At 43.4% G+C, this 21,034-nt stretch overlaps 1 protein-coding gene across 4 annotated transcripts in view; it reads left to right on the forward strand.

Annotated features, from left to right (window-relative positions):
- LOC114035014 (cytochrome P450 4F22) overlaps nt 1-11,936 on the forward strand; it is a 64,192-nt gene extending 52,256 nt beyond the window's left edge. For all 4 annotated transcript variants that reach the window (XM_027850935.1, XM_027850937.1, XM_027850936.1 and 1 more), the window contains 7 exons: nt 221-488; nt 1,062-1,128; nt 2,510-2,639; nt 3,298-3,431; nt 10,061-10,125; nt 10,567-10,649; nt 11,202-11,936. In XM_027850935.1, coding sequence (XP_027706736.1) covers nt 221-488; nt 1,062-1,128; nt 2,510-2,639; nt 3,298-3,431; nt 10,061-10,125; nt 10,567-10,649; nt 11,202-11,409 — 955 coding nt within the window. In that variant the 3' untranslated portion in view covers nt 11,410-11,936. The remainder of the gene's footprint in view (nt 1-220; nt 489-1,061; nt 1,129-2,509; nt 2,640-3,297; nt 3,432-10,060; nt 10,126-10,566; nt 10,650-11,201) is intronic.
- The last annotated feature ends 9,098 nt before the right edge of the window (nt 11,937-21,034 follow it).

Here is a 21,034-nt window from a genome sequence, read left to right on the forward strand (position 1 = left end):
CCAGCTCTGGTATACTATGTTCTAAGGGTCCTTCCAGCTCTGACATTCTATACTCTAAGGACCCTCCCAGCTCTGACATTCTATATTCCATGGTTCTGATTCATGGGTTAGAATAGGTTTAGGGCAGAATGACTAGTTTGGGAGAATTTAGTCTATCTTGCCCCTCATACTTGAGGCTGCTGTTACCCATTTGTAACCTTGTGCTTCCTCTGCCCTGCAGGAAGATGAGTGACTACATCACGGCCATTATTGAGCTGAGTGCCCTGGTAGTGAAACGCCAGTACCGTATCCACCACCATCTGGACTTCATCTATTACCGGACAGCGGATGGGCGGCGCTTTAAGGAGGCTTGTGACACCGTGCACCACTTCACTACCGAGGTCATACAGGAGAGGCGACGGGCCCTAAACAAGCAGGGGGCAGAGGCCTGGCTCAGATCCAAGCAGGGCAAGACCTTGGACTTCATTGATGTGCTGTTGCTGGCCAAGGTGAGCAAGGGAGGCCAAGGAGGGGTGAGGAAGGGCCTAGAGTCATGGTCGAAGTCACTTCTCTGAACCATCTCTCACTCATCATTGGCTAGCAAATCCTCTTTCTTCCTCCCCCTCTCCATGCCTCTCCCCCCTTTCCCTTTGTCTTTTCTTTCCCTTCTCTTCTTCCTTTCTTCCTCATTCCTCTTCTCTTCCCTTCCCCCCTCTTCTTCCCCTTCTTCCTTTTCTAGCTTTCCTTCGATGCCACTTCTCTTTCCTTTTTATTTTTGTCCTATGTATATGTATGTTGTCCCCCATTAAAATCTAATCTGCTTGAAGTCAAGGGATGTTTTGCCTTTGTCTTTGCTCGCAGCCTGACACACACACTGACAGCTCTGAACAATTGCTTGTTGATAGATTCCTACCTCCCCTTCCTTCTCTGCGGTTCCTCAACAAGGCACTGGGTAGGGTCCTCCCTTCCCTGGGGTTTGGAGGGTGGTTCTAGAGGGCAGGCCAGGTGTCTGCTCCTGGAATGGCCTTTGCCTCTACTGGGCGGAGGTGGGGCTAATCACTCACAACTGGAACCCTTTCTAGGATGAAGATGGGAAGCAGCTGTCAGATGAGGACATCCGAGCGGAAGCAGATACCTTCATGTTTGAGGGTGAGGACCCCAGGAAGAGAGCTGGGGTTGGGAAAGGCAGGGAGGAGGAGGCTCACAGAACCCAGTTGAAAGGGGTGCTAGAAGACATGTATTCCAACAGAGTTCCTAGATCAGAGGGATGGGCGGATGTTCAATCCCAGTCTGAGAATCATTTTCAGGATGTTCAGGACAGATTAGCTAAGAATTCAGGGCATTCATGGGTTGCAGGTTCTGTTTGGGGTTTTGCAGGGCCTTTCTGGGCCAGCCTCTGGCCTCATCTAAATTGTATCTAGTTTTTCCCTAATAATACTTGAGTGCGTGAAGTGCCTTCTTTCTAGGATGTCTAAACCTTTCCACATCAAAAGTACCAATAGCTTACCTACATATCTATTTCATTTAAGGATTATAGTGTACTTTGGACTCTGAGAGGCAGTGTGGTTCAGTAGACAGGGTACTGGAGTTAGAGGTGGGACGACTTGGGTTCTAATCCTGTGACAGACACTTCTTACCTGTTAGGCCTTGGGCAAATCTGAGCCTATTTCTTCATCTCCTCCAGTTATAGCACCTGTCCCTCACAGTGGTTGTGAGGATCAAATAAGGACTTTTGTAAGAATGCTTTGCAAAGCTTCCCAGATAAGTGCTATATAGATGTGAACTGTTATGGTTATTTTCTTTGCAACAGCCCCCTTGGGGCTTGTAGCAAGATTGTTCTCCCCATTTTACGGATGAGGAAACTGAGGCTGGGAGGCTCATTGAGATGATCCTGTGATCCTAAGACTTGCCGAAGGCCAAGTGGCTGGTAGGCATCAGTGTCTAGATTCAACCCTAATTTGGTGATCCCCATCGCACTCCTCTTCCTGGGACTCCCATGGATCCCTATCCATTTCACTGGGGGAGTATCTTAGGCAAGTGTAACTTGCCCACAGGGATATAGCCACCTAGTAGTGAGGAAGAGAGTGAGAAGGGACATAGGAAGGAAAGGGAAGGGAAAGAGAGGAGAGGTGTGGAGGCAGGATAGAAGAAGAAAGGACTTTCCTAGGGGTGATGAATGAGGGTTGCTACAGAGAAAAGGCATGAAGTCAAAGTCATTCTTGGACCATGACTCAAGGCTTGGCCTTGCTTTCTAATTGGGTAGTTCTGTGCTCTCAGCGCCGTTGGATTAGGTAACTTTCCTTGGTGAGCTTCTTCTCATTCACTCTGTCAGGAGAATGGGTACCCAGGAAGCAAAATGGACAGTGGACAGGGGTTGTAAGGCTATGTGAATCACCCGCTCTTCTGGAGGCCCTAATGTTGGATGTGGGCACCACTGGTATCCATGGAAAAGGGGTAGAGATGTTCTTTTTCACATGACCTTGTTCTTTCCTTTCACCTCTCCCCTCCACTCCCTTCTCAACTCCCACAGGACATGACACCACATCCAGTGGCCTCTCGTGGGTGTTATTTAACTTGGCCCGACACCCTGAATATCAGGAGAAATGCCGGGAGGAGATCCAGGAGATTATGAGAGGGAGGGAGACGGAGGAGATTGAGTGGTGAGTGCTGGATGCTTCACTGGGCTTCCTCTGACACACCCACCAGGAAGAGATCACACTGGGGAGGCCCTACGTGACTATAGACTACCCAGCCCCATGAGCCTTTGCAAATGGAGTGGGCAGCTGAGGGGCAGTGGGCAAAATGGAGAGTCATTCCTAATGTTGCCTCTGGCACCCCTCCTGGGTATTCCCTCTGGAATTTCCCTCTGGGGTTCCAGGGGTGGGGGAGGTGAAACACCGGTTGGCCAGGAAGGGAAGAGAAGTTTGACAATAGTCACTGAAAGGAAGGAGTGGGTGGGCCAAGGCTGTCTGAGCTCAGAGGGTTGAGGAGGAAGAAGGATGAAACATTGTGCACGGGTAAGGCTGGATGAGCTTAGATGCCCAGGGAAATGAAGGCCTTGAGTGGGAAAATGTGGCCCTGGGGCCTGAGTCAGCCTTCTCTTATAGCCAGTGATGTGATGAAGGGAGGGAGGCTGATGCTTTGTGGGATGGGGGTGGGGAGCCACAGGTGCCCATCAGAGCTGTTAAAGCTGGAATGGACCCTAGAGATGGAGACACTGTAGTCATCCCTTGAGTCAACAGCAGAGCTGGTCCTGGGGTCCCTATTACTTGGCCGGGAGACCTGTGGCAAAAGGTCACAGGCTTGGCTTCTCCCTAGGGATGATCTGACCCAGATGCCCTTCATCACCATGTGTATCAAGGAGAGCCTTCGCCTCTTCCCTCCTGTCACTCTGATTTCACGCCGCTGCACTGAGGACATCAAGCTGCCCGATGGGCGCATCATCCCCAAAGGTACCAACCTGAGCCCTGGGAAGGAGACTCCTCAGGGACCCTGTTCAAGTCAGGCTTTTGTGAGGGCCTATTCTGTGCCCAGCCTGGGGAGCCTAGCATTATGTAGTCCTTATGGTACCCTTTGGGGAGGTGGGCCAGGCTAGATGGGATAAATGCCAAAATGAACTTTGGATAATGGGTGCCATTTGGAATTCTATTTCTACTTTGGATTACCAACATACATTTTTTTAAAGTACCTGTTGTGCAGAAAAAACATTAGAGAGGACACTGTTCTTGTTCTAATAGGGCTTACAGTTTAGTAAGGGACAAGACCCGTAAATATAAACCATAATATACAATATTATATAAGGACACTAGAGAACTTTAAAATAAAGTGCCATGTAAAGTCTGAGGGGGAAAGTTGTTAACATTTGGGGGGAATCAGAGAAGACTCGCTGGAGGAGATGACATTTGAGTGGGGCTTTGAAGGATTGGTAGAATGGGTTAAGAGTAAAAGGGAGGAAGGTGAGGGCATTCTAGGATTAGGAGAATTTAAGCAAAGGCACAGAGGTAGGAGAGTATAGAAGGTGCACAGAATGGGGCAGAGCTGTTCAGTTTGACTCAAGAATAAAGAGTTGGAGGTGAGTAATAGGAGAAAAGGATGCAAAGGTAAGGGGGCACCAGGCTATGGAGAGCCTTGAATGGCAGATAGAAGAATCTGAGCTATCATCAGGTGGTAATAGGGAGCCATTGAAGATTTAGAGCAGAGGAGAGTCATGACTATAGCTCTTTGTAAGGAAGATTATTCTGGCAGTGGCATGAAGAAGGAATTGAAGGGAGGTTGTTTGACTACTTTTATAGAAAAGCTAGTAATGGGGATGAGTAGATGGACTAAAGTTATTGAAGCCTAGAGGGCTGATAAGGAAAAGGTGTAAAGTAGTATGTAGGTGTGAGATTGATCAAATTTAGATTCCCGTTGGAGTGGAGGACATGAGTGGGATACATGTGGCAAGAGGAATAGCATGGTCAGACATGGAAAGGAGGATGCATGGATAGGAGTCAATGAGACCAGGCTGCCTAGTGTAGAGGGTCAAGCGGTAGGGGATACCCATGGATAGGTAGTATTGTAGAACCATATCATAGAAGGTCTTGAATACAAGACTAGAGTCTATACCTTCTGTGACAGGCAGTGAGGAATCCTGAAGATTTTGGAGCAAGGGAATAAGAACTTGAGAGTTATTTCAGGAAGATGCATCAGACTGTTTGTATAGACAGATTGGAGGGGGCCAGAATAGAGTCATGCTAGGAGGCCATTGCAGCAATTTGGGTGTGAGATGCTCAGAGCCTGGGCTAGGATCAGGATGGAGAAGAAAGGATGGATACAAGGGACATTTTGAAGGGATAATCAGTAGGTCCTGACTTGAATCTCAGCTCTATCACTTGCTGCCAGTGTGACCTTGGGCAAGGTCATTTCTCTTTGGATGTCAGTTTCCTCATCTGTAAGACAAGGTGTTGGATTAAATGGCCTCTAAGTTCCTTTCCAACTTTATATCCTAGGAAATGAGGAAGCTGGGACTCCAGGGAGAGGGCATGTGTCAATTCAACAGCTATTTATTACATACCTACCATATAAAAGGCCCTGTGCTTGTCCTTGGGAGATACAAAGATGAAAAACAACAAGAGAACCTGCCCTCAAGGATCTTATAATCTAATATGTGGGATATGACATTGACATGTACTCAAATAAATGTGGCTCTGTGATCTATACATTGCATAACCTGGAAGAAGAATAAAATCCACAAAATGCTCTAGCTGGAAGGCACCCTAAAATTCATCTTATTTCCTGCCCTCTATTTTATAAATGAAGAAACTGAGGCACAGAAAGGGGAAGTGATTTTTTTCAAAGCTGTATGTTATGTCAGAGCAAGGACTGATTGACTGAATGAATAAGCAAACATATGCCTTCTGACCTAGAATCCATGAAGAACTTCATTAGTTGTTGTTGTTCAGTCGCGTCTGACTCTATGTGACCTTATTTTGGGGTTTTCTTGGCAAAGATCCTGGAGTGGTTTGCCATTTCCTTCTCCAGCTCACTTTACAGATGAGGAAATGGAGGCAAATAGGATGAGGTGACCTGCCCAGAGTCACACAGCTAGTAAGTGTCTGCGGCCAGATCTGAACTCAGGAAGATGGGTCCTTCTGATTCCAAACCCAGTGCTCTGTGCACTATGGCACCACCTAGCTGCCTTTGGTTTCATTACCTGACACCTGAGCCACTTTACCCACTACGACATCCCCTACAAGCAGTGAACTCCAGCCTTTGCTTAAAGAGCATCAGTGATAGGGAACTGCTGGTATCCCATTTTCCTTTTGGACATTCACAGTTAGAATATTTTTTCCTTCTGTCAAATATAAATCGTCTTCTCTGTAGCATCCATTTTCCTTATTATATAATACTGCTCTTTCCAGCTTTCTAAAATAAGCATGAGGGGCAGCTAGGTGGCTCAGTGGATAGAGCTCCGGTCCTGGAGTCAGGAGGACCTGAGTTTAAATCCGGCCTCAGACACTTGACACTTCCTAGCTGTGTGACCCTGGGCAAATCACTTATCCCCAATTGCCTCACCAAAAGGTAAAAATAAATAAAATAAAATAAGCGGGAGATATACTTTTCTCTTTACATGCTATCTGTTTTGCCTCCCCTCCCTCACTAGAATGGAAGCTCTTTGAGGTCAGGGACTGTTTTTCATTAAAAAAAAAAAACACCTTTTTTTTTTTTTGTGGTGGATGTTATATAGAGACGATGATAGGGGCAGAGGAGAGAAGCAGGCAAAGTGCTGTGAGAAATTCACTTGCACCTGGGGGCTGAGGAGGACTCTGGGAAGGCTTCATTAAGAAGGTGGTGCCTAAGCTGCGTCTTGAAGGGAAAGAAGGATTTCAAGAGTTAGAGAGGAGGAGGTTGGCATTCTCAGCACTTTACGGTGGGGTATAGACTTAGAGCTGAAAGTGACCTTGGAGATCATCTAGTCTACTTCCCCTTATTCAGCTGAGGAAGACGAGGCTTTGAGAAGTTAGGTAGCTTGCCTAAAATCGCATAAGAAATCATTGCCAGAGCTGGGATTCAAACTCAGGTCCCTGTTCTCATCTTTGTATCTGATGAAGAGATGGTCCTTCTCTCTGCCAAGGCTAACCTGTCTACTCAAGACCTGGATGGCCTCCCTTCTCCTCAGGAGGTTTGTTCCTTAATCATCTCCCCCTGTTTCCTCTCTCTAATCTTGAAGTTTTCCCTATGTAATTATTTATTCCTTAATGCCTAAAAACATGCATAGGCTTCCTCCATGCCTTCAATAAGTCTTCAAGGACCTGGCCATCCCCTCAAGCTATCATCCTATATCTCTCCTCTCATTCGCAACAAAACCTCTGGAATAAGATTTCTACATGTCTTGGGGCTCCCCTCCCCACTCATTTCTCATCCTCTTGTAATCTGTTTTCAGACTCCATTACTCAATGAGAACTGCTCTTTTCAAGGTTCATGGGAGCTCTTAATCACCAGATCCAATGATCTTTTTTGCCATCATCCTTCTTGACCTCTGCACATGTCGACATCACAGGTTTTTAGGTTAGGTTTTAGTGATGCTGCCTTCTCGGGGTTCTTCTCCCTGTCTTACTGTCTGTTCCTTTTTTTTTTTTTTTATCTCCCTTGCTGACTCTCCTAACCTTGGGAAGAAACCCAGGTTCTCTCTTAGACCCTTTTTGCCTTTTTTTCCATATCCTCTCTTGTTAATCTCTTCACCCATCATGAGTTCAATTACTATCTGTGTGGAGATGGCTCCCATATAGCCTAATCTCCCTCCCTCGTCACCAACTGCTTGCTTGATTTCTTAATTGTCAAATTTGATGGTCTTTCTTAGTCATCCTGCCTGCTGCATGTAACCCAGTTGATCAGGTTGTGTCCTAGATACTGTGTCCTTTCTTTTGTGACGCTGCTCTTTCCTGGTTCTCCTCCTCCTTCTCAGTCTCCTTTTCTGGTTTACCTACATATTACACCCACTAACTGTGGGTACTGCCCGTGGCTCTGTCCTGGACCTTCTCCAGAGGCAGTTAGTTAGCTCAGTGGATAGAACACTGGGCCTGGAATCAGGAAGATCTGAGTTCAAATTTGGCCTTAGAGACATACTAGCTGTGTGACCCCGGGCAAGTCACTTAATCTCTTAGTTGCTTTGGTTTCCTCAACTGTAAAATGGGCATAATAATAGTACCTATCTCCCAGGGTTGCTATGAGGATTTAGTGAGATCATTTGTAAAGTGTTTAGCACAATGCTGAGCACACAGTAGGCACTTGATAAATTCTTGTTGCTTTCCTTCTTCTTTTCTCTATACTTTCACTCGGTGATCTTATCAGCTCTCATGGGTTTATTGTCATCTCTATGAAGATTATAGATCTATATATTCAGGCTCTCTTTTTCCTCTGAGCTTCAGCTCTGTATTACTAATTGCCTATTGGGTATTTCAGGCTAGATGCTCTGTAGATATCTCAAATTCAGCACATTCAAAATAAAACTCATTACCTTTCCTCCCAACTCCCCTGTTTCTGTCAAAGCTATCACCATCCTTTGAGTCTGCTATGTTCATAACCTCAGCGATAATCCTTGACTCCTCATCCTCCCCCACCCCACCTATCTACTTAGTTGCCTAATCTTGTCATTTCCACCTTCATAGCATCTCTTCTCCCACAGCTGTTTAGTTCAGACTTTCATCGCCTCTGGCCTAGATTATTGCGGTAGCCTCCTGCTGACCTCTCTACCTCATCTCTACCCAGTCCAGTCTGTCTTCCACCCCACTGCCAGTGATTTTCCTTAAGCACAGATCTGACCGTGTTTCCACCAATTCAGTCAACTCCAGTGGCTCTCTATTGCCTGTACAACAAAAGATAAACTCATCTGTTTAGCTTTTAAAGACCTACACTGTCTTTCCAGTCTCTGTACCCCCACGTCCACTCTTCAGTCTAGCCATACTAGCCTCTCTCTGTTCCTCACTCACAGCACCCTGTCTCCCAGCCTTTGTAGTGTCTTTCTCTCCATCCTGGAATACATTTCCTATTCACCTCTGACTCATAAAGTCCCTCTCTTTCTTTTACATGAAGCTTTTTCTGAGCCCTGCAACTGCTAATACCCTTCTTTCCAAATTCCTTACAATTTATTCCCATTTCTTCAGTTTACATTTCATTGGCCTCTTATTGCCTATAGAATAAAATATAAGCTCCCTCTGTTTATCAACTAAGACCTTGCACAGTCTGACCCCAGCCTGTAGTTCTAGACATTTCACATACATGCTGTATTCCAGACAAAATGGCCTGCTGGACGTTGCCTCTCCTGCCTTTGTGTCCCTGCAGAGGCTGTCTCTCACATCCAGAATGCACTCCCTCCTGAACAGGTCTTCTTAGAATTCCTTGCTCCCTTCGAGACTTAGTTCATGTACCATCTTCTTACTTTCTTCTGAGAAGGCTCTCTTGATCATTCTCAGTTGTCAGCCCTCGCTCCTTCCTCAAATCATCTGCTGCTTCTTTTTACTTGTTTGCATCCCACTAGTCAAGTAGATGCCTCTGGAAAGCATCAACTGTTCTCTTTCTCACTTGTCTTTGTATTCCTAGCACCCAGGACAGATCTCTGTACATAGGAGGTACACAAACGCTTGTTTAAAATGTTTTGTTTGTATGATTTATTATATTATATTACATTATGTTATGTTATATACCTTCATAAATTTCAAATAATATCCTTCGCCCTTCCCCTCCCCAGTTAGGTGTCCCTATCCCTATTCAGAGAAACTCTCCCCCACCCCAACCTTTTTACAAAGAGTAAAAAAAAAGATGGGGGGTGGTGGAGGAAAGTAATTCAGTAAAACCAACCAACATATCAACTATCTGATGGTATGTGCAGTGTTCTGCACCTATGTTTCTTCAGTTCTTCTTTGGAACCACATCTGGTCCTTATAATTGAACAGTGTTCAGTTACTGGCTTTTATTTTGTTATTGTTGCTTTTTTGTTGTTGTTTCCATTTACATTGTTGTAATCATAGTGTTTTGTTTTCCTGGTTCTGCTTATGTCACTTTGTGTCAGTTCATAGTAATCTTCCCATGCTTCTCTGAATTCTTCATATCTTTTATTAAGGAATAATAACATTCATTATAATAATGGAATAATATTCCATTACATTCATATAATACCACACTTTGTTTAGCCATTTCCCAAATGAAGAGTATCTACCTTATTTGTGGTTCTTTACTACCCCCCAAAGTGCTGCTATAAATATTTGAGCATTCATATATATAAAATACATGTTTACATAGCCAGGCATATATATATATGTATATATACACATACATATATACCTATATATTTATATCTATAGCCTTTCTATCCTTGACACCCCCCTCCCCATTGCTAAATTGAACTAAAATGAATTCCTTGGCTCCCTTGTCCTCTCTACCCTATCCCTCACAAAACACTTTCTGCTGTTCCAGGTTGATTTCTTGGTTCTCCCCAGTGTGGGAAGCACCATTCTGTGAACCCAAACTGGGGCTGCTTTCTGGAAATCTCCCTGTCCCTTTTTCCCCCATTCCCTTTGAATGACTCTGATCTTTCTCCCTCTAGGGACTATCTGCCTGGTCAGCATCTATGGGACCCACCACAATCCTTCTGTGTGGCCTGATTCCAAGGTAAAGAAAGGATGTGTTCTCTGTGCTTGGCTCCTTCCCTTTCCCATAGGAGGTAGGAAGTCCTGCCTGCCCTACCTGCCCTGGGGAGCTGCCCTTGGAACATGGAACTGAAGACCAGGCCATTTGTGGTTGGGCCTTCTGGGCTGCAGCCCAGCTAGATTAGCGCTGTCTCCCAGTGAGCCTGGAACTGCCTCCTGACCCACTTATTTTTCTGTCTATACCATCCCCTCTCTTTCTCTCCAGCCTTAACAAATAAGGCTTTACCAGGCAATTGGTGACCCCTTACTCGAATGAGCACCATAGATTAACCAACCAAGTTCCTATGCCTTTCTGTATGTAAGCCTCCGCTAGAACATCTCATAGCTAGGCCTCTCTGGGACACTGAGGGAAGGCACTGGCGTGGTGCCTCATTTAACCAGAATTGGCTATGACTCCCTTCAGGTATTCAACCCCTACCGCTTTGACCCTGAGAATCCCCAGCAGAGGTCACCCCTGGCCTACATTCCCTTCTCAGCTGGACCCAGGTAACCTTCTTGCCTCTTGCCTCCCTATCTCCAACCTTGGTTTTTGTAGCTCCTTCTTTCTAGAAACTCCAGGATGTCCTAAGAGTCCCCATCCACAGGGCTGGGTCTGAGAGGCAGGCAGCTCTGTTCTCTAGGGGGCCTTCAACCAGTCCACAGCATTCCTAGAATGCACATAGAAAATTCATGGACATCTATGTGGAGCCTGAGGTCCAGGCTGGACTTCAGCTCAGGAAAGGACCCTGATCCCTTTTTTCAGGGTTTAGGGCTGGGTGTATACTCTCCACTCTGGCTCCCTTCTTCCTTTAAGCAGCGCCTGTGACTGGGCATATGCTCTTTATACTCCTCCCCCCTGCCCACACTGTCCTGTCTTTCCTTCAGCATCTGGGGTTGGGTGTATACTAGTCACATGTCTCCCCATCTTCTCCCTTTCTTTCAGGGCCTAGAGCTGGGAGTGTTGTTCAATCCTGCCCCCTTTCCAGCCCTTCCCTATATCCTCTAGCAGGGCTCAGGGTGGGGGGGTCATGACATATTCTGTGACCTTTCCTTGGACAGAAATTGCATTGGTCAGAGTTTTGCCATGTCTGAGATGAAGGTGGTCGTGGCGTTGACTTTACTTCGGTTCCGGCTCACAGCAGACAGGACCAAGAAGGTGCGTCGGAAGCCTGAGCTGATCCTACGGACAGAGAGCGGGATTTGGCTAAACGTGGAACCATTGTCCTCCCAGGCTACAACAACTGCTGTGACCCAGCCCCAGCAATGAGCCCAATTCAGGGTAGAGACTGGAGGGTGTGGGAAACAAGGGTGGGGAGATGGCCAGAAGTCCTGAGGCCTGGAGCTGTGAAAACCCCTCCCTTTCCCTGCTATTCCTCTTTCCTTGTTGAGACCTGGTAACCTGGGGCTGGGTTCACCATCACCCTTGGTTACCCGACGGTGCCTTCCCTTGCCTCCCTTTTGCTCCTTGGAGCTGATCTTGAGAGAACGACTTCAGGGGTTGTTAGAAGTGGGAACCAAGGAGGGGGTCACAGCTTCCAACCACTCTCCATTTTTTGTGGGGGCTGTATCACCCCCTTCTGGCTGCTGGGTTTGCTCTCTGGGAGCTGATTGGACTTCCTCAGTTATAGGATCATTTGCTGTTTTCATTTTTATTTTATTTTTTAAGACAAAAGAGAAAAAAAGGAAAGAAAAAAGAAAATCAAAGGCCCTCATCTTGAATGTAGTTTTCCAGATCTGCCTGTACATTTCTGAAATTATGTGATTTTGTTTAATAAAACCAGGAGGATGTCAGGATCTATCTACTCTGGTTCTACTCCCTCTGACGTTGGCAGTTGGGAAAACAAGGGAGCCAGGCACATATCTGGAATCCCTGCTACTGGGAAGCTACTCTTGAGCTCAGGAATTCTGAATCAATCAGGCTCAGCCCACTGGGGAGTCAGAAGAAAGTTTGGCACAGGTGGTGTGAGCCCCTGTGAAGAGGGGCACTACCAGATTACCTAAATAGAGGCAAACAAACTCGAAGAAAATGGAGCAGGTCAAAAGTCCTATGCAGATCAGAGAGGGACAGGTCCCATGTGTAACACCTGTACTTCTAGCTGGGCAAGAGAGGGAGGCCAAGCCTGAAAGAAGGAAAGAGAGGAAGGAAGAAAGAAAGAAAGAAAAAGAAAGAACGAAAGGAAGAAGAAAAAAGAGAAAAAGGAAACTGAAAATTGAGCAGTGGCAGGAGGTGGGGGGAAAGAAGAAACCGTTGAATCAGATTCAATAGATAAGATATGGTGTCCCATGTATGTAGGGAATAAACACGAATATATAAATGACTGATTAATTTCTCAATAGATAAGCAGGCAAAGGATATGACAAAGAGTTTTCAAAAGCAGAAATGTAAACTACCCACAACCGTAAGAAAGATTGCTTCAGACACGTAATAATAAGAGAAATGCAAATCACAAGAACTCTAAGGTTTCAGTTCACACCTGGAAAATTGGGAAAGATGCAAGACAAAGGCTAAGGCTAAGTAATGCTTTGTAGGTAGAGTCGTGACTTCAGCCAGTCGTTCTGTTACTCTGGCTTCCCAAGGAGGATATTGGAGAGGCTGCTTGGGGGAGGGGATGCACAGAGGTATTAAAAAAAAACAAAACCCCGAAACAAAACACTGACCCAATTCAATTCACAGAGCTTTCCTTTGTATGTGCAAGGCACTGTTCTAGGCCCTCAGAAGAACAGGCAAAAATGAAAGTTCCCCATTGCCAAGCTTACATTCTAATGGGAAGATACAACATGTAGGCAGATAAGTAAATGCCAGATAATCTGTGGAAGAAGAAAGAACTAAATAAACTGGGGTGATCAGGAAAGCCTTCTTATAGGAGGTGACCCCTGAACTACACTTTGAAAGTACTGAAGAAGATAAGGAGGGAGGGCATACCAGGCAAGGGGATAGCTTTTGCAAAGGTTGGGAGATGAGAGCTGGAATGTTGAATTGGGGAACAGTCATTTGGATGGAATGTGAAGTATGTGAAGGGGAGTAATGTGAACTTTCTGGAAATACAGGCTGGAGACAGATCGTACCAGACTTTAAATGCCAAAACACAAGAGTTTCTACTTTATTCTAGAGGCCATCGGGAGACATTGAAAATTCTTGAGCAGGGTCCTGAAATGGTCACAACTGTGCTTTTGGCTACAACAAAAAGTGTTGCTGTCAATGTTTTTGTAAATATGGGTACTTTCCCTTTTCTTTTCTCTCTTTGAGGGGCATAGGCCTGGTAGTAGCATTGCTGGGTCGAAGGGTACACATTTTGGTGATTTTTGGAGTATAGTTCCAAATTATTTAACAGAATGGCTGGACCAAAAACTGTGTTCAGATGTTCAGATATTATGCTTATTAATTGTATGATACCAAGCAAGTCATTTCTGTGCCTCAGTTTCCTCATTTGTAAAAATGAGGGGGGCTAGATTCAGTGGCTTCTAAAATTCCTTCTGGCTCTAAGGCTATAAATCCTATGACCAATTCACGGGCTCACCAACAGCACTGCAATGTGCCCATCTCCCCACAGCCCCTCCAACAATTTCATTTTTCATTTTTGTCATGTTTGCTAATAAGATGGATGTGAGGTAGAACCTCATGCTTGTTTTAATTTGAATTTCTTGAATTATTAGTGATTAGGAGCATTTTTTTTTTCCATATGGCTATTGATAGCTTGGATTTCATTCTTTGAGGAGGGGGGATGAGGACATGCAATTTCACTGGGGGTCTCACTCTCTGGGGTCCTTTGATGATGGAGGGTGGGTTCAGTTTTTTCTCCAGTACCAAGAAAGATCACGTAGGGGCATCTGGGTACGTAAATAGCTGGTGACTACCCTTCCTCTTCACATTCTACTGCTGACCCTTTGTCTCATCCCAAGTGGATTGGGGATGGCATGATGCCGTAATCAGGAGATCCCCTCCAGGCAGACCCCAGTATTGGGCCATCTATCTGACTCTAGGAGGGTTCCTGGATGGGAGAAGCCTGGTGTCTGAAGCTTTAGGAGACTAGTCTGTAGAGAGATGGCAAATGCTTAGCACCGTGCCTGGCACGTAGAAGTTCCTTAAGAAATATTTAATGAATTGAATGGAATGCAGGGCAGCCAGAACGTCTGGGTGAAGGTGGATTGTGGAGGCGCTTAAATACCGGGCTGAGGAATCATTTAGCAGCTTCATTTGTACAGTATTTTAACGTTTACAAAGCACTTTACTCATAATCCCTTGAGGCAGGGTGCAAGAATCGTCATCTTCCTTCCTCTGCCTCTTTATAGAGCTGAAGTTTGCAGTGAAGTTAAAGTGACTAGCTTAAGGCTCATGGAATTACAGCTCTGAGGGGCGGTCAGGTCCTCCATCTTCAGCAGCCTGCCTGACCCCGGATAGGGGAGAAATGTCTCTTTCCTCTCTCTCTGTCTTTCTTTGACCCTTTGAGCTCAATGCCTAGGGTAAATGGAGAGTGGATTATGTAGCCTGGAGCTCCCTCTGCTGGAATGTTTTTGGACAACAGACTATAATCAGATTTAGCGTCGGAAGGGACCTTAGGGCCGGCACCTTGTCCAGTTTCCTCATTTTATAGCTAAAGAAACAGAGGCCCAAGGCAATGTGAGTGAGAAGTGGCAGATTCAGGATTCATACTTTTGATTATGTCTTCTCCGTCTAATTTTCAATATACCCTTATCGACTGATTTCTTCTTTGCTGCCTTCAAACATGCCCAGATCTTCCCCATGTTTAGAAAATCTTTACCTGCTCCTACAGTTGCCTCAAGCTTATCTTGTATCTCTGCTTTTATTCATAGCCAAACTCCTAGGGAAAAAAAAAACAAAACCTTTCTATGCTTGTCTGCATGTTTTCACCTTTTTCTCACTTCTCAATGCCTTGCATTTTGGCTTCCACTCCTACCACCCAACTGAAACAGTTCTCTCCCAGGCAACCATCGTCAAATTCAATACCTTCCACCCCCACCCCCTGTACCCATCCTTCCTGACCTCTGTGCAACATTATACACCACTGACCAGCATCTCTTTCTGAACACTCTTCCTTAACTAGGCTTTCCTGGTATTGCCCTATCAGGCTTCTTTTTCTACATTCCTGATCAGTGGATTTTGGTAAGGCATTTGAGAAAATCTCTCATGCTATTTTTGTGATCAAAAGGGCCTAGATGATAGCACAGATGAATTTGGGGCTGGCTGAATTACCAGTGATTAATATATGCAGCAACCCCTGAGCTCTAACCTCTGATGAGCTCCAGACTGAAATGATTAAGTGCCTGTTAGACATCTCCACAAAATCAATGTGAAAATACTGAGCTCATCACCTTACCTTCAAAATCTGTCCCTCCTACTAATTTTCTCACTCCTGTTAATGGATTTGCATATTCCCTAGGATCCTAGTTGGAAATCTTGAAAACACGTAAAATTTTGTTTTAAAATTAATTTTTTGGGTTACATTTTAAGTTCCAAACTGTCTTCCTCCTCTCCTCCTCACCCTGCGCTAGAGATGGCCACCATTTGACACTGATACATTATGTAAAACTACTGGGCCATCGCCAGCTGTCTTGACCTAAATGTCTTGTCTCTGGACTCCAATGACTCTGGTGGAGAGTGAGGTTGATGACTTTGCATAGCTCTGCCTCACTTAAATCCAATTCACTTTCAATAAAGACATCATCCTTCTGATGTCATCCTCTGCTCAGAGAACAAAGGACAGACAACAAACATCAACAACGTAAAACCACACTATGTATACTTCTATTAATCAGTTCTTTCTCTGGAGGTGGATAGCATCTTCCTTTATGGTCCAGTTGATTTGAATACTTATAATTCTCAGAATAACTTAGTCATTCACAGCTATTTTTTGAACAATATTGCTGTTACTATATACAATGTTCTCTCGGTTCTGCTCATTTTACTCTTAATTATTTCATACAAGTCCTTCTATGTTTTTCTAAAACCATCCTGCTTATCATTTCTTACAGCACAATAGTATTCCATCACAATCATATACCACAACTTGTTTAGCCATTCCCCAACTGATGGGCATCCCCTCAATTTCCAGTTCTTCGGCACCACAAAGAGAGCTGCTATAATTTTTTTTTAGAACATATGGATTATTTTCCCTTTTCCCTGATCACCTTGGGACCTTGGGATACAGACCTAATAGTGGTCAAAGGGTAGACCCAGTTTTATAACTCTGGGCATAATTCCAGACCGCTCTCCAAAATGGCTGGGTCAGTTCACAGTTCCTCCAACAGCGTATTAGTACCTAATTTTCCATGTTCTCTCCAATATTTGTCCCCTTCTATCATTTTAGCCAATCTGATAGGTGTGACATGATATCTCAAAGTTGTTTTAATTTGCATTTCTCTAATCAATAATGATTTCGAGCATTTTTTTCATATGATTATATATAACTGATTTCTTCATCCAAAAACTGACTTTGACCATTTATCAATTGCAGAAGGACTCATATTCTTATAAATTAGACAAAATTATATATATATTTGAGATATGAGAACTTTATCTGATAAACTGTTTGTAAAAATCCTCCCCCTTCCCATTTTCTGCTTTCCTTCTAATCTTGGCTACATTGGTTTTATTTGTACAAACCTTTTTTAATTTAATATAATTAAAATTATCCATTTTATTTCTTACAATGTTCTCTATCTCTTATTTATTCATAAATTCTTCTCCTCTCCATAAATTTGGCAATATGTTTCATATTCTTTTAATTTTCTTATGATATGTAGCTTTATATCTAGGTCATGTATCCACTGGGACCTTATAAATGGTATAAATGGTGTCAGACATTGGTCTATACCCAATTTCTGCCAGACTGCTTTCTAGTTTTCCCAACTATTTTTTTTTTACCAAATAATGAATTCTTATCCTCAAAGCTTAAATATTTACATTTGTCAAACACAAGGTTACTATAAGAATTTACAACTGTGTATCGCCTGGACACATTGTTGTTTCTTCAATTTCCCCCTCAGCTCCCACAGAATCATAGAATTTCATAGCTGGTGATCAATGTGGTGATTAATGGCTTGACATCAACATTGAAGAAGGTTCTGTAATGTGATACCACATGTTTTGAACTTTAGCCCTGTTCTGCTTAACATTTTTTTTCACTTACTTGGTTAAAAGGACATATGGTGTGTTTATTAAACCTTTGGATAACATGAATATGTGAGGGATAGCTGTAAGGGATAGTTGAAGGAATAAGCTGAGATTTCTGCCTTCCCCACCCCATAGACTAGTTTAGAACAATAGGCCAAATTTAATGCAATAAAATGTTTTAGGGATAAATGTCAAATCCTTTACTTGGGTTAAAAAAGTCAACTACATGAGCACAGGATAGGGTAGACATGACTATAGAAGACCTCTGGGTTTTCATAGACTACCATGATGCTCAATATGAATTGACAATGTGTCATAGAAGCTGATATGAACTTAGGGTGAAATGGGATATGCATAGTTTCCAGAATAAAGTAGCTGATAGTAGTATGGAAAGAATTAGGAATATTTGAGAAAAGAAGACTGAGAAAAAATACATGATAATTGTCTTTAAGTAATTGCTTACATGCTCACATGTAATATAAGGATTAGGCTTGTTGTCCCCAGATGTCAGGTCTGAGAGTAATGAGTGAGAGTCATTACTCAGAAGTGATTAGAACTTGATGTAAGTAAAAACTTTTTTTTTTTTTTTTAACAATCAGAATTGTCCAAAAGTGGAATGCGCTCTCTTAGGAGGTAATGGGTTCACTCTCATGAAAGATCTTCCAGGGGAGGTGGGGATGATTGCTTGGCAGGGCTTCAGCAGAAATTTCCATTTTGGAAGGGTGGAGATCATGGGAGTTGAGGAGGTTGGTGAACTGGGAGGTCAGTGTGTTTGAGGGTCCATTAATATGATATTTGCGTGCTTAATTATGAGGGAGGGTTTGGAGTGAAAATGAAGACTATGAGAACTTCTAGAGAAAGAGGGAATACTTCAGGGGCTATTAGAACACTGCAATTCAGACCTAGAGAAGGCAATATAGACAGGTGAAGTGAACCTTCAAGAAGAGTTTGCTTAGTAATGACAGGAGACGGAAGATCTAGAAGAGACCAAGAAGAGCAAGTGGGGCCATGAAATAAGGTATACCTAGAAGTGGAGAGGGTTCAGGGATGTAGTGTCTTGCAAAAGAGAAATAGGAGAAGTAGTCAGAGAAATAGGAGGGTCTCTGTAAGAATATACTGTCATGGAAGTCAAGGAAGGAGGGACTATATAGAAGTCAGTGTTTTGGCATATAAAAGGATGTGGTTCCAAATAAATGAAACTTACTCTGTTAAGCACCAAAACTTAAATAATAAAATAATAAAGTTAATAATAGCTATCACTTATATAGCACTTGTTATGTGCCAGGCACTGTGCTAAGTGCAGTATATTTTATAATCTTATTTGATCCCTACAACAATCCTGGGAGGTAGGTGCTTTATTCTCTCTATTTTATACTTGAGGAAACTGAGGTTAAGTGACTTTGCTATGGGCATACAGTTAATAATCGTATGAATCAAGATTTGAACTCAGGTCTTACTGACTTGTACTTCAGGTCCAGCTCTCTATCTGTTGTGCCACTTAGGTGTTGTAACTATTTTTGGCCTTTCTAAAGTGCATTATATATGATCAACAAGGTAGCAGAATTTTAAAAAAAAATATAACTCACCCACCTAACAACCTCAAAATATATAGTAATTAAATCTGTTTCAACAAGGTAAAAATATGCAAGCACTCCTCAGGGCAAACATCTTATGAAATAACACTGGAGAGCTCCCATTTACCCTTCTAACCCATGTACTCCGGGGCATTCTGATCTCAACAAGTTGTGGAGGAAAGGTCAAGGACCTTGAATGAGTGTGCGGGCGGGCGTGGGGAGCAAGCTAAATGTGCACTCCCTACCTTCACAACTGATTCATCCTATTTAGTACACCCTCAGCTGTGTTTTAGTTTGACCTCTAGAAATTTTCACTTAGAGTTACCTCCAGTCTCCAATCTTTGTTCCCATTTGTCATCTCTATTTTTCTGCCTATTCCTCCTAGGGATTTTCACTGAAGGCTTAGGGATGAGGGTGTGTCACTTTGATCCATTACTGTTTTCTTATCCACTCGTGTCATAATCACATTTTGACAGTTGTTTGCTTGTTTGATAAATATTTGCTGATGTCTTCTCTGTAAACCTCAGGACTGCAGAAGAGATGGAGACTAAGAAAAAGGTGCCTTAGAATGGGATCCAGATTTCTGGTTAACAGCTCAAAATATGAGGTTGACAGATATTTGGCCAGATGTGGAGTTCACCTAAAAAAAAAACTGATCAGAATGTTTTTTTGTCAGGTGTCTTGCCAAACTAATCAGGACATTAAAATAAAAGGATGGGGAAAGGAGAAGATTTTCCATCTTTACCCCTCAAGTTGGATACTGTAGAGAGTAGTCATAAAAAGAAAGAATGGCAGCTGAGACACCCAGATATTCACAGGAGACAAAATTCAAGAAAAGTGACATTAGATACTAAGAAGAACTAGAGGTGCTATCCCTAGGAGGCAAACTTGACCTCATAGGTACCGCTGAGACTTACTGGGATGAAACCTATGGTTCGAATGGGTGTAACTTATTTAAAAGAAGCAGCGTAGGTAAAGTAGGGGGTAGCATTGTACATTAAGAAAGCATACTCATGTAAGAAAATCCAGGAGTCAAAGGGGAAATGTATGGAAAAAAAAAATTTGGGTAAAGCTCAGAAGAGGGAAAACAAGAGATTTTGTCATTGTAGTGTGCCATATAAACCACTGGGATTGAAAAAGGAGAGAGATGAGGTTGGGAAAGAAATCACAAGCCTGGCACAAAGGTATGATATAGTAATGATGGGGGATTTAATTATTCAATCAACTGATCAACATTTATTTATTTATTAAGTATTTATTTATTAAGTAACAGGCACTGTGCTAAGCACTGGAGCCATCTACTCTCTTTGTGCTAAAAGCAGAGAAGATGGAAAAATGTGAGTTACATGAGTAGGGACGCTTTGGCCTCATTCTCTCAAGCCAAGGCTAGAACCATCAGTCACTGCTTTCCCTCCACTATCTTGGCTCAGCACCCCCCAAGCAAGAGTTTTTAAGGATGGGGGAGATATGAATATTTTATTCATAGTTCTGGGTAATTTCTTGTGATTCCTCTTTCTCCCTTTCCTCTCCGATCCCCTCCTCCCACTACATTTCTTGTCCCCAGCTAGTGTAACCAGGAGGAATGCACAGGCCATGTGAAGAGGAAGCCTGGTCTAAGCAGGTGCTACACTATGCAGATGGCAAGTCCAGTTAGAAGTTTCGTGTAACTTTCCAGGAGAGAAGTGATATAGACCTGAACAAGGGTGAAAGTTAGGGAATGAAAATAATGGGATAGATGTAGAGGGGGAATCAATAGAATTTGGTGATTCTGGATATTGACAAGATGGGCAGTCTCTGCCTTCAAGAAGAGGCTAGCTAATGCCAGAAGCAGTTGGGTGCCAGGAATTCTCCAAACCGCAGGTGTCCCTCACACTTGGGCTATTTCCTGGGGGCCATTTTTTTCTTTTTTTCATTTGAGGAAAATTGGAAAAGGATAGGAAGGGGATAATAATAATAATAATAATAATTAGTATTTGTGTAGTACTTTAAAATTTGCAAAGTTCTTTACAAATCTTATCTCAATTTATCCTCTCACCAATTCTGGGAGATTAGTGCTGTTGTTTTTCCCATCTTACAGATGAGGAAAGTGAAGTATACAGAAGTTAAAAGACTGGCTCAAGGTCAAATAGCTAGTAAATGTCTGAAGCTGGATTTAAACTCTGATCTTCTTGATTCTAGGTCCAGCT

Source organism: Vombatus ursinus, unplaced genomic scaffold, assembly GCF_900497805.2.
Source record: "Vombatus ursinus unplaced genomic scaffold, bare-nosed wombat genome assembly UNPS02009173.1, whole genome shotgun sequence".
NCBI lineage: Eukaryota > Metazoa > Chordata > Mammalia > Diprotodontia > Vombatidae > Vombatus > Vombatus ursinus.